Below are 14,305 nucleotides of genomic sequence, written 5' to 3'. Positions count from 1 at the left end.
ATTACTCAGTTTGACACGTTACCATGCTGCATATTGTGAACCACAACAATGCTTTTGAAGGACTAGTGCTGAAAAACCGTTATCCAATCATTTCCCACGGATGAGTTCTAACGATCACAGCCCGGCCTACAAATCCCAGGGTACACTGCGTGACCCTCGGGACTGGTCCATCCCGGTGAAGGCGCGGGGGTGAGGACTATCCCCGCGTTTCGACAATTATCACACGATTAAATGGCGAAACGGCGTGTATTTCAATCCACTCCGCTGCGTGTGTGGCGTGGCTGGATTTCATGGGCGAATAAAAACGAAGCGGTCGTGGTGAATAAAGCGCGTTCGCTTTTCGGCGGACCCTCCGGACCCGGAAGCGATGGTCGCGCCTGTAACGTGCACATGTTGCTGCTTTGCTCTTTGCTATGAACTGAAATAGAGTGAGGCGAAACGTTTCGGGAACAGCCGGGCAGGCAGCCGTCCAGCGGAAAAAAGAACTCACACAGAGCCCGCCACCCTGCTTGACACACTTTTCACTTTGCACTCAGCGGCACTGTTGAATTTCGTCACGTTAGGTTTTGTTTTTTTCCGCTTAAACACGCGTCGATTTTTAATACTACAGATCAGGCCGAGTAATATCGGATGTGGTAAGTTTCTGCACACTTGTGTTACGCACTCGTCTCGGCAACGTTAGCCCCCAGCTAGTCGGCTAACGGTAGCTGGTGAGCTAACCACAAGCGGCGCAACAAGGGGGGGAAAGAAAGTCGATGGGTGGCTAGAAAAGCCCCAGAGCTAGCTGCTCACATGCTAACAACTACGCAGTCGTTTGATCTGCATTCTCGGCGGACTCGAACAGTAGTTGCCGTCGGCTACCCGGAGCATTTCAGCCCTGCGTGTCGGCTAACCGTAGCTAACGAGCCACTGTCACGCTGAACTGATAACGTTAAAATTAGCATTCGCACATATTATGTGCTCGAGGGCTGCTGCGGTAATATTCAGTGATACAGTTGCCGGGGAGCTAGTTGGCTACAAACATTTGATGGACGCGTATGTTCGCAGGCAAGACACGAGCTAACTTGCATCACGCAGCCTAGAATCTGCTGGCAACCTTTATCTTCTCGGTTGGTGGGTGTTGTGTTTTAAGTTCAACGCTGCGACAGCACAGTGATCGATGGTGCCACGATAACGCAATATAAGATCCTCTCTTCATTGAATTTTGCCAAGTTTGGTACACTGCTCAACGCCACATTTGCTAATATCATTATGTTTCTAAGTTCAGGCAGACTCGCGGGAAAAAAAGATGCGTTTTTTTCATAATTTCGCAGCACGAAGATGAGAGGATGATCGGGGATCCCCCTCGACATGTGTACCCGGAGAATATGCGGCCCACTCTTTTCCTGGGCCTTTGTCATTTGCCAGGCACCCCCTCCCCCAATACTCCTCCTCTGCGAGGAATGCTCACCCCTAACCTCAGTGTGACTGAGGGCCCAGACGCTCAGCATCACTGAAGCTAGCAAGTAATCTAAATGTTGTACCTGCCCTCCATCGCCACACTCAGTCTTACGTGTGTATTAAGCTGAATTCAGGAATAGGTTAATATTGACAAAGCAAATACCAGTTGGCGGTGTGATGAGGACACATCCAAAGTCTTTATGCCCTAAGATGTGTTATTTTCTTTTGACAATGCACTGTATGGCACATGTGGTGTAAGCTTTGTATTTGCAGTATTTGCTACCACTGCGAGAGGACTTTCCTTTATGATTCTGCTGTTGGTGGATTCTAACTCGGCACCGGTGGTTGGGCCTTTACTTTGAAAAGAGGGACTAATCTAGGCAGCAGTTGTAACTTCCCTTCCTTGCACTTGCACCAGACAAGGCTTTCTGTGTGCGCTGTTAAGAAAGAAATACAAGGGTCTTTCTTGCACTGTTTGTGGAGCAGCTCATTGTACAGTAACGTACTGTACACGGCATGCATCCTCCGGTGGCAGGGGGCGGGATGAGTGCGCCCCTCGGCCAATGAGCGGTGCGCCTGGCCTTGGGCAGCGTGCGCCCCGCCTCCCTCTCCTGTTGAATACTTCCGCCCGAGCGTCACGGCTCCCCCGCCCCTTTCTGCCCGTCTGCCATTTTGGTTTTGTTCCCGTCTGCAGTCGCGAAGCCAGCAGCGCAGTTACACCGGAGAGGAGACTCGCAGCTCGACAACGTAGTGACTCGACAGTATAGCGCCGACCGTCCGAAATCCCGCAGCCCGCGTTTCTTTTTCTCTCCGTACAGAACCGTCGACTATACACTCATCGTTAGTACCGACATCTAGACACTGCGGGAGAGGAGCGGGTTCGCATTGGGAAGGGACCGAGAAGCATTATTGGTAAGGAAGGAGAAATCAATGAGGCACGAGTGTAATGGCTGAGTCTTTCATTCGCTACATTTGCTCACCTCGGGTGTCAACCTTGGTTTGTGGCTTCTTGTTCGGGGGTTGAAACGTTAAAATCGCGTCTGTTCCGGATCTGCGGTTGCTAGGTGTCAAAAGATAATACCCGTTGCTGTTATTCGCGGGGCAGGGTCGCAGCGCAGCTACCTCTCCTAGCTTGTAAACTTGTGTTCCGCACTGGGGGGAACGCAGGCCCCAGGCCGAGGGAGCTAATGGACGGGGCTGACAGCGGCGTATTCTTGCCTCCTAAGTTATTAATGTTCCGACTCCTGTCGACATGCCAGATCGCTTAGCTGATTAGTGTCAGCCTACTTAGCGCGTTGCTCTCGGTGTTCCTCGCTGACATTCGGCGGATCTTTTCCCCCCGAAACGTTAAAATAGGAATGGCTCGTTGCCCGCTAGCGTTTTGTATCGCGGCCGTGCGGAGGAACTAGCAATAACAGTGGTGACGGGGGAGGAGGAGGAGGAGGAGGAGGGAGGCTCGGTGCTTTGCTGTATCATGCCGGACGCCTTCATTTTCGTTTTTTGACGGAAGGCGTCCGTGTGACGTTATGTAATGTAGACCCGAAGGGCTTATAGATGGTCAAAGTTCCACATTTAGGGCCGCAGGTGAGTTGGCTGCATTGGATGCGGAAATTGTGTCTGATCCGTGTTCGTCGGGCGGTGGGAGTGTGGCACCGACGCTGCGGCCTATCGTCCCAACAGACACGAGCGAGATTCTCCTTGAATTTGGCCTCAATCACATTATACTTGTTATTCTTCAAATATCACAATCGCCAATAAACGCAGCCCCTCCTTTAAGAAAACTCCCCCCAAAAAATATTTCCGAGGATGGTTCCGCCCGGAACGCTGTGATCCTTGTGTCGACACCTGCGAGCCAGTGTGTTGGGCTTGTGCTCCCTTTACCGCAGTGAAGTTTTAATGATTCAGCTGTTTTTTTTGTGTCGAAACAATGTTGGGTTCCGTGACACCGGCACAATAAACAATGGAAGTTCATAAACAAGTGGCGGCTGTCTCTGAGCGGGGAAAAGGATTGATAATGCTGTTATTCATATCTCCTCCCAGGCTCAGTTGGTTTTCAAGCAGATTGGTTTCTGGCCCGCAGCCAGCCCAGCTGCTCTCTAGACCAGAAAGCCTCTCTGTGCATAGAGGCATGGCCTCTTTTTACACTCTGTGTTTGTGTTGCTGTTTAGCAGCAAGCGTATTTGGAGGGTCGTTTTGGAGGGCTGTCTATTTTAAATGATGTGATCCACAGCTGACCGCTGGCCAGTGTGATGGTGTTTCTGAGTTGTGTTACAGTATTCTGATTGGTGTTGTGTATGCCCTTGTTGATCAACTCGTATGTTGCGCGGTTTGAACGTTCATTCCAATTCTTGGTAATCGTTGATTGAAATCCTATCACACAATCCCAGTGGACGCACTAATCAAAGGATCAAAGGCCCACACTCCTGTGAGGGGATTAGGGAGCGTTTAGCCTGGATACTCATCGCATAAAGCCATAGCAAGGAATTTTATATTTCTCTCTCGCTTGAATCCATCCCTTTCCCAAAACCTCAACTGAAGGCACGCCCCTGGACTTGTCTGCTTGATGTATCCTAGTTTTTTTCTATTTTACAGCTGTCAACCTAAAATCCTTTTAGGTTTTCCACTGTAAATTAATTAATATAACTTTGTAAGGGGGAGACGTGGTGCAACAACATAGGTCCGCTTGTTTGTCTAATTGTGTTTGTTTGCTGATGCACAGATGTCCAGCTCGCCGCTGTCCAAGAAGCGTCGCTTGTCAGGAACAGAGACGAAGACGGGATCCCACTGCTCCTCCTCTAACTCTGTCAGAACTGATCTGTCCCACACACCTGCCAACGTAAGCACAAACGCATACACTGTACCAATAATAGGTAGAACTTGTAACACAAATTAATTGCCCCCCCTGCTGTCTCTCCTTAGGGCATGGCTAAGAATGGCAATGATGCTGAGATTGATGAAGGCCTGTACTCCAGACAACTGTAAGTGCTCTCTCTGTGGAAGTCTCGTATTAATAACGGAAAATCAGCAAACCTTAATTTCTTCTTGCTGGGTAGGCAGTTAAAGGATGCACAGTTGAGCTGATGGTACTTGCTCTGCTTCCGCAGTTACGTGTTGGGCCATGAAGCTATGAAGCGCATGCAGAACTCCAATGTCCTTGTCTCTGGTATGAGAGGTCTTGGAGTGGAGATTGCCAAGAATGTCATCCTGGGTGGAGTTAGAAGTGTCACTGTACATGATCATGGAGTTGCAGAATGGAGAGACCTGTCCTCTCAGGTGAGAAGCATGCAGTGATTTTCCCATTTTGTATTAGTACAGTGATTTCATTTAAATTTGATTTCTTGCATTTATTTTTTATTTCCATCATGTAGGTATTGGTTCATTCAGTCATTGTACTTGCTGTGTAGGTTGTTTTAGATTTTGAGGGCCTAATTCCCAAGTTAATGTGGCTCTATCTGTTATGAGTCACTTGTATTGTTACCATCCAAAAAGAGTACTTTGCCCCCCCCACTGTTAGCCATGGTCTGACCCAGATTTGTAAGTGGGTGGCCACTCCCTGGGTCATAATCATAGCAGAGCTAAAGCCTGTTTTTAAAACAGCATTACAGTGGAGAGACTGTTTAGGTTTATCAGCCTGAGATCCAGCACTTTCACGTGGCTATTTAAGACCAGGCCGATAAATGTGTGAGTACACTTCTCAGGTGTCGCTTTAATAGGTTCACCTGAGACCATTTTTAGCACTCTACAGAAGTGTATGATTGTTATTTTGGCTCTATCTGTGATCATCCCGTCTCAGTTTAACCTTGTGCTCTCACTATTTCTATAACAGCCCCTGGCATTTGTCCCAGTGTCCACTCTCATTAAAGCTGTATTGAATGGCCTAAGTATGCCACTTACTACTTATCCTGTCATCTATCTTCTATAGGAAGTGACCTTTAATCTCAGATGAATCTCAGACCTTGTCCACACATAGCTAAATTTGAAATCCCGTCTGGCCTTCATGTTGTGGCTTTTCCTCCACTTAAAGCTCTAGCTTGATAAACCTGATGGTGCCTCATTCACGTTTTTGTAAACAATACAATTTTCCTGCAGACATGGTTGGGTGTGGTGGAATCCTGAGGAAGCAAACTGTCCTCTCCATTTCTGTCTTGATTTCTCATTTTGAATTTCAGTACATGCCCGCTACTAAGTGAAATGTGCGTCAACTTCTTATGAATAGAATAAGTGAATAGTCCAATAACAAAAAACAGAGAGCTCCTTTATTGACATATTTACCATTTGTTCACTTGTATTGGTGGTTATTGATTTACTGACATCATCAATTCTTCAATTCTTTCCTGACATCCTTTGTTTCTCATGTGGTCAGTTTTACCTCCGGGAGGAAGATCTGGGGAAGAACAGGGCAGAGGTGAGCCAGCCACGCTTGGCTGAGCTCAATAGCTATGTTCCTGTGACCGCCTACACCGGAGCACTCGCCGATGACTACCTGACCAAATTCCAGGTATAACTTCTGTAGAAGCCTTCACCCCCACTCATTCAGCTTTCAAAAATAAAACTTGGTGTTTTAAATTTGTTTCTTTTCGCCAACCTAGGTGGTAGTACTGACTAACTCAACTCTGGAGGAGCAGCAGCAAGTGGGGGATCTCTGCCACAGCAAAGGGATCAAGCTGGTCGTCGCCGACACCCGTGGTCTGTTTGGGTAAGACTCTGACTCTTTATGTTCGTTTTATAGTTCTTATGAAATGTATATCCACTTCTCTGTCCGTCAGTGTCCTAACATTCATGTGCATCATGCATTCTGTTTTGTAGCCAGCTTTTCTGTGACTTTGGTGAAGAGATGATTGTGTTTGACACCAATGGAGAGCAGCCGCTAAGTGCCATGATTTCCATGATCACCAAGGTTAGTTTGTCTGTCTCCCAGGGGTTGTCTTTAAAAGCAATTTCTGCATTATGAACTATGATCAGACTGCTAGGGCTTTTTTCCCCCCACGCCAAAGTTCCACATTTTTTTGTTTCCCCCACGCCAAAGTTCCACATTTTTTTGTTTCCCCAGGACAATCAAGGGGTTGTGACATGTCTGGATGAGGCTCGTCATGGCTTTGAGAGCGGAGACTTTGTCACTTTCACAGAGGTTCAGGGTATGACAGAGCTCAATGGCTGCCAGCCAGTGGAAATCAAAGTGCTGGGTAAGACCTGTTACCGCTTAAGAAACAAACCTGTCTAGTTTAGTCTAATTGTGACTGTTAGAAACTCACACGACTCGCGCTCTCTCCAGGTCCTTACACCTTCAGCATCTGTGACACAGCTGGCTTTACAGATTATGTGAGAGGAGGAATTGTCTCCCAGGTCAAGATGCCCAAGAAGATTGCTTTTGTAAGTGACGTGTGGCCACGTTTAACATAAGTTTGTGTTATGGTGACATAACAGTAAATGGATTCCTGCTGTGATCTGTGGAAAATAATACCTGGAGACTCAACTTGCATGTCTTTCCTAAATGCAGAAATCCCTCTCTTCCTCCATGGCTGAGCCAGAGTTCATTATGACAGACTTTGCCAAGTTTGACCGTCCAGGGCAGCTGCATGTGGGCTTCCAGGCTATCCATGCCTTCCAGAAGAAACACAACCACCTTCCTGCGCCCTGGAGCCAGGTAAATATCATCCCTGTTAGTGGTAATGTTGTGCAAACAGGAATATTACATTGGCTTGGAGTTACTTTAATTGTTATGGATAAAAACCTGCCTCTTTAATGTTTTGATAATGCCCATTTGACTGTTATTAGACTTACTATTAGGAAACTTGGTGTCAGTGATAAGCTTGTTTTTAATATGGGTCATCTGAATGAAATGAGCCTCTTATCATAGCATAGAGAGAAGTTAAATCACCGTAGAATTGAGAATGGAAAAAAGTGTGTTCAGTATTTTTAGAACATGTCCAACATGCTGTGCTTTCCAGACTGATGGTGATGAGCTGTTGACATTAGCCAAGGAGGTGAACTCTGCCCAGACGGGGTCCGCCAAAGTGGAGCAGCTGGACGAAGCGCTTATCAAAAAGTTGTCATTTGTCGGTGCTGGTGATCTGGCCCCTGTTAATGCCTTCATTGGGGGTCTGGCAGCACAGGAAGTGATGAAGGTCAGTGGCTTCCTTATTTAAATTGAAGTTGATAGCCTGGTCCTAGTATTATCCACTGTAGTTATATCTTTTTATTTTGAATCATCTTTTGGTAAACTGCTGTATAAGTCAAAGAAATGTTTTATCAATGTTTAGACCTATACTGCTGACTTCCTCAAATCTAAACCCATTTCTTTGTCTTTGACAAATGTTTCCTTTTAACATGTTCTCTCTTCTTTAGGCATGCACAGGAAAATTTATGCCAATTATGCAGTGGCTGTACTTTGATGCCCTGGAATGTCTGGCCGAAGAGGAAGGAGTCATCCTCACCGAGGAAGAGTGCGCCCCTGTAGGTGTTCCTATTAAATCTCATACTGAAGTGATTTAATGATACTGAGGATGTATGCACACAAGGACTACAAATGGTGTTAAACCTTTTTTTGCCTCTGTCCCTTTTTCTCCCAGAGGAACTGTCGTTACGATGGGCAGATTGCAGTGTTTGGCACCAAGCTGCAGGATATGCTTGGCAAGCAGCGCTACTTCCTGGTGAGTTAGCCAATGGAAAACTTTCCAGCAGCCCATCTGGCACACTGTTTGGTAAGGGAGATTTAAAAGGATAACTCTTAAAAGGACCAGAAATGTCATGATCTTATTAACTAGAATTCCCCGTCACCAAAACCGCATAGAACACAGTTTTCTTGGCCATAAACCTCTGCTGTCATCCAAAGATGATTAAAAATATAATGGTTAATGATAATGTTGTACTGGGTAACGTGCTTCCTCATTGCCATGAACATGGACACTTGTTGGACATAAACCCACACACACTGTCTTAGTGTGAGAATTCCTACCAGTGCACAGAATTTGTGTCTAAAAACACTCCCAAACAACCTCCCAATAGGTTTAAGGAAATTTTTTACACTCACTTAAACATTTGTCAGCCACTGAAGCAGAAAGAGAGCTTTGAACGTTTGTTTTCGTCTGAAATCTATAGAAACAGACAACATGATTATAATAGAAGAAATATAGGGTACTGCCATCCTTTTGATGGCACACATTGTTTAGTGTGAAATACCTAAAAACTGAGGATTTATGCGTTTCCTTCTGATTTGACATAAAATTAGTGAAAACGGAATATTTCCTGCCTTACTCCTAAACAATGGTATTTCTAATGTAGCAGAATGCCTGGTTTTCCCTACAGACTAGTGTAAAAATATCTATGGTGATTAATGGTCTTCAACGTCAAACGTAGATCACAATTGATAGCTTTGAGCTGATGAGTGACATCATTTCAGGTTGGAGCCGGTGCTATTGGCTGTGAGCTGTTGAAGAACTTTGCCATGATCGGACTGGCTGGTGGAGAGGGCGAGGTCATTGTGACGGACATGGACACCATCGAGAAGTCCAACCTCAACAGACAGTTCCTCTTCAGACCCTCAGACGTCACGGTCAGTGTCGTCGACTTTGAGCAGCCCCGCCTGTTAGTGGACACGTACACGCTAGCTGTGTTTTTCCATGCAGCGCTACAGGACTGATTGTGATCGAACTTTAATGCTACCGCTGATGGATGTGTCAACGCGACTCCTCGGGTTATATTGACTCATTCTAGTTATTGGTTTTCATGTGTTGGGGAAAAGAAAAGTGACCTTTCAAAGTACAGGCTCTTAGTGGAACATTTTTATTCTTACATGACATTGTTTGCCTCATTTATTCGAGGGTAACATGACTGACCGACGTGCTGCAGGCCATAATTATTGTTGAAATGTGCTTTTTGATGGACTTCTTACAGAAACTATTAACCACCATTCGCTTGCAATCCTACTGTTGGTGTTTGAACAGAAAGTGAAAAGGCCACTATTAATGTTGTTTGTGTGAAAAACAGAAAATGAAGAGCGATACTGCAGCGGCGGCAGTGAAGCAGATGAACCCTTCGATCAGGATCACAGGTCACCAAAACAGAGTGGGCCCCGACACAGAGAGGGTCTACGACGACGACTTCTTTGAAAGCCTCCACGGAGTGGCCAACGCACTGGACAACGTTGACGCACGTAAGAGAGATTTAGGATTTTTAATGTTTTGAAACCATATATTATCTTTCTCGCGCCCCTCCGTATTTGAGCCTTGTGTTTTACGCCCCTTGCGCAGGTATGTACATGGACCGGAGGTGTGTGTACTACCGTAAACCCTTACTGGAGTCTGGTACTCTGGGTACCAAAGGCAATGTCCAGGTCGTGATCCCCTTCCTCACAGAGTCGTACAGCTCCAGCCAAGACCCGCCAGAGAAGTCCATCCCCATCTGCACCCTGAAGAACTTCCCGAATGCTATTGAACACACACTGCAGGTCAGTAGACGCATGCGTGTACATAGCAGCGTACCTCTATTATTATGCCCCTACTTAACTCCGAATCAAAAAGTTTATGCTTCTGACCTGGTGAATTAATAATAATAATAATAATAAATTAACTCTTATCATTGATCTGCTATCAATTCCTTCCTTTGTTCAGTGGGCCCGTGATGAGTTCGAGGGATTATTCAAACAGCCACCAGAGAACGCTATGCAGTACCTTCAGTGAGTTGCCTTCTTTGACATCCCAATTGACCATATGTCAGCATTGTGGTTATGCGATTTGACTTCTTTTTGCATTAATAGGCAGAGATTAATTATTTTTGAAGTTAATAGTTGGAGGTGGTGATATCGTCTTCAAGTGTTAGTAAAAGCGTGTTAAATAGTTTTTAAAGAGATCTTTGATTGACATTTTGACATAAAATGTAATTTGCTAGTCAACCATACTTTCTAAATGTTAAAACAACTCTGTATAGATTTGTAAAAGGCCTCAGCAGTCTCCCCCTCTGGGTTTGATATTGGAAAAAATTATGTTGCTTTGCTGTGGTACTTTTGACCACATTTAAACTACCCGATTGTCTCCAGTTTGTGAGGTTTACGACCGTTGTTCTTGCAGAGATCCCAAGTTCATGGAGCGCACTCTGAAGCTTCCCGGAGCTCAGCCCGTGGAGGTGCTGGAGGCCGTCTTCAAGAGTTTGGTCACAGACTGCCCCCACAGCTGGGCTGCCTGTGTAGCCTGGGCACGCAACCACTGGCAGTGCCAATACAGCAACAACATCCGCCAGCTACTGCACAACTTCCCCCCAGATCAGGTACACGTTGAGCTCACTACCTGGTGGATGTCAGTTGTGTCCCCATTATGTTCTTGTTCAATTCTAAGCGGTGTAAACATAAATCTTGCATTTGAAATGTGGATCAATGAAACAGGTCGGTGTTGGACAGAGGCTCATTTAATTCGGCTCCGGTGAAACTGTTTCTCATTCCTCAAAGAATTAAGTTGATCTCACAACTCCTGCATTCATCACCCTGTGGCTTAACGCGCACAAATCTGTGTGAACTTCTGGAATTAACCATGTTGTAAAATACTGGGGTATGAACCGCAGTTATGGCCTACAATAGACAGGAAATCTGTCACGGGTGTTCTCTGCCCTTTTGCCAATCTGGGAAACCAGACCCCCTGAAAAAGCATCTATACTTAATATCTACCTTGTAAGTCATGAATTGATCGTCTGTCTTTCAGCTCACCAGCTCTGGTGCCCCCTTCTGGTCCGGCCCTAAGAGGTGTCCCCACCCCCTAGAATTCAGCACTAGCAACGTAAGTATCCACTCGTGATTAACTAAGATCACCTACCTGATGCATTATCCGCTGGTATGTGATCTGTCCAGTTTCAAGGTAGTGACAGGACTTCTTCCCTTGTAGGAGCTGCACATGGATTATATCGTGGCAGCAGCCAACCTGTTTGCTCAGACGTACGGCGTACAAGGCAGCACCGACCGCGCGGGTGTAGTCAAGATCTTGCAGGAGGTTAAGGTGCCGACCTTTACCCCTCGTTCAGGGGTTAAAATCCACGTCTCGGATCAGGAGCTGCAGAACAGTAACTCCTCTGTTGGTGAGACGCACAAGTTGTTTTTGTAGATGTCATGGTTTCTGGCAAAGTGTTGTTTTTATGGGACTTATTTATTGCTGATAGTGGTTTACACATGCAAGCTATGGTCTGGTGTCACTAAGGATGCTTGGACAAAAATGTAACCACCGATCTTTTGGTGTGTAGATGACTCGAGACTGGACGAGCTGAAGGTCCAGCTGCCTTCCCCCGAGACTTCCCAGTTCAAACTCTGCTCCATCGACTTTGAGAAGGTGCAACATCTCTCCTTATGATAAATATCTAAATCTCTCTGTAATCTCAAACCTGCTTTTAGGTCTCATTCTCTGTAATCTGTTGGATCATTAGTCTGTTAATCATCAATTTAACATGAACTAATTGTGGTCGTGTGTGTGATGGTGGTGGTTGACCCTGTGGTGACAGGATGATGACACAAACTTCCACATGGACTTCATTGTGGCATCGTCCAACCTGAGAGCGGAGAACTACGACATTCCCCCAACAGACAGACACAAGGTGAGGCACACGTTTTTAGTGTATCGATATTGTCTTTGATGTTCTTTTACCTCATATTAACCGTTTTTTGTGCTTCAGTTGACCATTGTGTTCCTCCCCATCCAATCCAGAGCAAGCTGATAGCCGGCAAGATCATTCCTGCCATCGCCACCACCACAGCTGCAGTGGTGGGCCTGGTGTGCCTGGAGCTCATCAAGATAGTCCAGGGTCACAAGAAGCTGGAGTCGTTCAAGAATGGCTTCATGAACTTGGCCCTGCCTTTCTTTGCCTTCTCAGAACCCATTGCTGCTCCCAAACACAAGGTAGGAGCCTGCTTTGTTGTGAGCTGTAAAATGTGTTCCCACTGCGGGGGAATATTTTCCTATTAATTCTCAAAAAATTACCTAGACAGCCATTATAGGTTTTGAGCTCCGATGATGATACAGCCATGCTAATACTGATGCACTGGGCAGTTTGTCTGCCTGGGTGTAAGTGAGTGCAACTCACCTTCTCACGCTGATGTGATCAGTGTGGGCTGAGGAGAGAAAAAAAAACATTAATTCCACTTTTCATGATGGCAAACACGGCAAATCAGTGAATGCTGTTTGAAAACAAACCACGTCTTTGGAATTGCTTTCTGTGTGACTGACACCAGCTCTTCATCGTTCTTGCCGCAGTACTACGAGATTGATTGGACATTGTGGGATCGCTTCGAGGTGACGGGGCTGCAGCCCAGTGGGGAGGAGATGACACTCCGACAGTTCTTGGACTACTTTAAAGTACGTTCTCATTGACCTTGCGTCTTCAGTTTACCACCCACGCGATCTCTGGCCTACATTTAACAAAATCCCATCTTTCTCCTGTTGGTCATTAGAACGAGCAGAAGTTGGAGATCACCATGCTTTCTCAGGGAGTGTCCATGCTCTATTCCTTCTTCATGCCTGCTGCCAAACTCAAAGAGAGACTGGACCTGCCGTGAGTAGTCCACAGTCAAGAGTTACATTATTTGTGTGCGTTTTATTTGTTGTTATAATGATAATTTTTTTTGTGTCCCGTAGGATGACGGAGATTGTGACTAAGGTGTCCAAAAAGAAGCTGGGCAAGCACGTGAAAGCCCTCGTGTTTGAGCTCTGCTGTAACGACCTGTCGGATGAAGACGTGGAAGTGCCCTATGTCAGATACACCATCCGCTGAGCTCCACACTGTGCCCACCCACACTGACGGTGGGGGTTGCAGGGGGAGACGGGGTGGTTGTTTTAAGTGAGGATTTGAGGTGGGGATCTGGGGTGGGTGGGTGGGTTGATCCAGGTCAGCTATATTGGATCAATCAGTTTTTTTTGTCAGGCCTGTGGTTTGTGTGAACCTGTGCCTGAGTGTACATAGCCCCAGTAAGCTGACTTTAAGGATACCTGTATGTGTGTTTAGGGAACCAGTTGGTGCTCGGCTGTGGGAACAGGGGCGTCGGAGGAGGAAGGGAGCATGTATACTGGACCTCCTCATGTTTCTCAGTAGCAGAACCTCTGCTCAGTTTAATTCCAAGCCTTAGGGTTCTCTTGGTACTCCGACTAGTATCCCCCCCCCCCCCCCCCCCCCCCAAAAAAAACATCCTCACACTGTCACTAGCCTTCAGCACTAAAAGGAGCGATGTTTGGTTTTAACTCTCTCCTCCACTCTACTTGCTCTCTTCCCTCCTCCAGCTCCTGTCTCGTAGGCCTTGTCCCACATCACAGTTTTGTTTTGTTTCTGTGTTTAGTTTTTCTTTTCAAAGATGCAAGTAAAAGAAGTTCAGCTAAGAATCCCCAAAGTAGTGACACCCCGAGGTCATATCCCTGAATTCTACCTGACAACCCTGCATTTGAAACCGTAGAGCCGCCTGAAGACGCAGTTAAACCTGAGTCCACGGCATCTCCAGACTGGAAAAATAAGTAATCACACGCCAGCAGAATAGGGACCCTTGCTGGTTCGAAGCACCCTTAACACACCCACCTCACCCAGCACTCTGTGACTTTGGAGGGGCTCTTGCACATGACATCAGTTTTCTCTTTATATTTCATGTGTTTTGTTGTTTTCTATTTTATTTTTTAGGGGTGGGGGGGGTTGAGAGTGGACAAAAGTTTCAAACACACCTTGTAGATCATAAACCGTCTTCTTTCTACTTTAACTCCAGATGTCATTACAGTGTAAAAGCAAGGCAATGAGATGTATCCTGAAATGCGAGCACTTAGCGTGATAGTGAATAAACATGTAAAAATATTTCAGAATTTGTGTGGTTATTTGACATTTTGTAATTGTTGATAGCTAAGTTAATCTGTCATTG

The 14,305-nt window shown here is 46.1% G+C and overlaps 1 protein-coding gene and 1 non-coding gene across 3 annotated transcripts; both read left to right on the top strand.

The window, feature by feature from the left end:
• Positions 1-414: 414 nt before the first annotated feature.
• On the top strand, positions 415-14,241 carry uba1 (ubiquitin-like modifier activating enzyme 1). Of its 2 annotated transcripts, none has more exons than XM_035644760.2 (26): positions 415-635; positions 4,160-4,276; positions 4,360-4,418; positions 4,545-4,713; positions 5,804-5,938; positions 6,030-6,136; positions 6,247-6,337; positions 6,491-6,623; positions 6,713-6,810; positions 6,938-7,084; positions 7,389-7,565; positions 7,786-7,893; positions 8,010-8,090; positions 8,840-8,992; positions 9,427-9,592; positions 9,690-9,886; positions 10,050-10,114; positions 10,506-10,701; positions 11,130-11,204; positions 11,310-11,499; positions 11,662-11,747; positions 11,917-12,009; positions 12,120-12,311; positions 12,666-12,767; positions 12,863-12,963; positions 13,047-14,241. In XM_035644760.2, exons 2-26 carry the CDS (start codon positions 4,160-4,162, stop codon positions 13,180-13,182), a joined length of 3,174 nt encoding a protein of 1,057 aa, XP_035500653.2. In that variant the 5' UTR covers positions 415-635; the 3' UTR covers positions 13,183-14,241. The 2 variants fall into 2 exon arrangements, with proteins under 2 accessions (XP_035500653.2, XP_035500651.2); XM_035644758.2 differs by lacking the exon at positions 415-635 and adding an exon at positions 2,108-2,352.
• Positions 12,418-12,513, top strand: LOC118317607. The gene has a single exon (XR_004795473.1). It is a non-coding gene; the product is annotated as a small nucleolar RNA U6-53/MBII-28 (small nucleolar RNA).
• Positions 14,242-14,305: the final 64 nt, after the last annotated feature.

Source organism: Scophthalmus maximus, chromosome 3 (genome assembly GCF_022379125.1).
Source record: "Scophthalmus maximus strain ysfricsl-2021 chromosome 3, ASM2237912v1, whole genome shotgun sequence".
Lineage (NCBI taxonomy): Eukaryota > Metazoa > Chordata > Actinopteri > Pleuronectiformes > Scophthalmidae > Scophthalmus > Scophthalmus maximus.
Note: the sequence above shows the minus strand (reverse complement) of the source record. Positions and strands in the feature narration are given on the sequence as shown.

Excerpts from the sequence above, each read along its gene's own strand:
- uba1 (XM_035644760.2), top strand. The coding sequence starts at position 4,160 with ATGTCCAGCTCGCCGCTGTCCAAGAAGCGTCGCTTGTCAGGAACAGAG. Across the intron at positions 4,714-5,803 it reads GGAGAGACCTGTCCTCTCAG|TTTTACCTCCGGGAGGAAGA; the intron begins GTGAGAAGCATG and ends TCATGTGGTCAG. Across the intron at positions 6,811-6,937 it reads TGCCCAAGAAGATTGCTTTT|AAATCCCTCTCTTCCTCCAT; the intron begins GTAAGTGACGTG and ends TCCTAAATGCAG.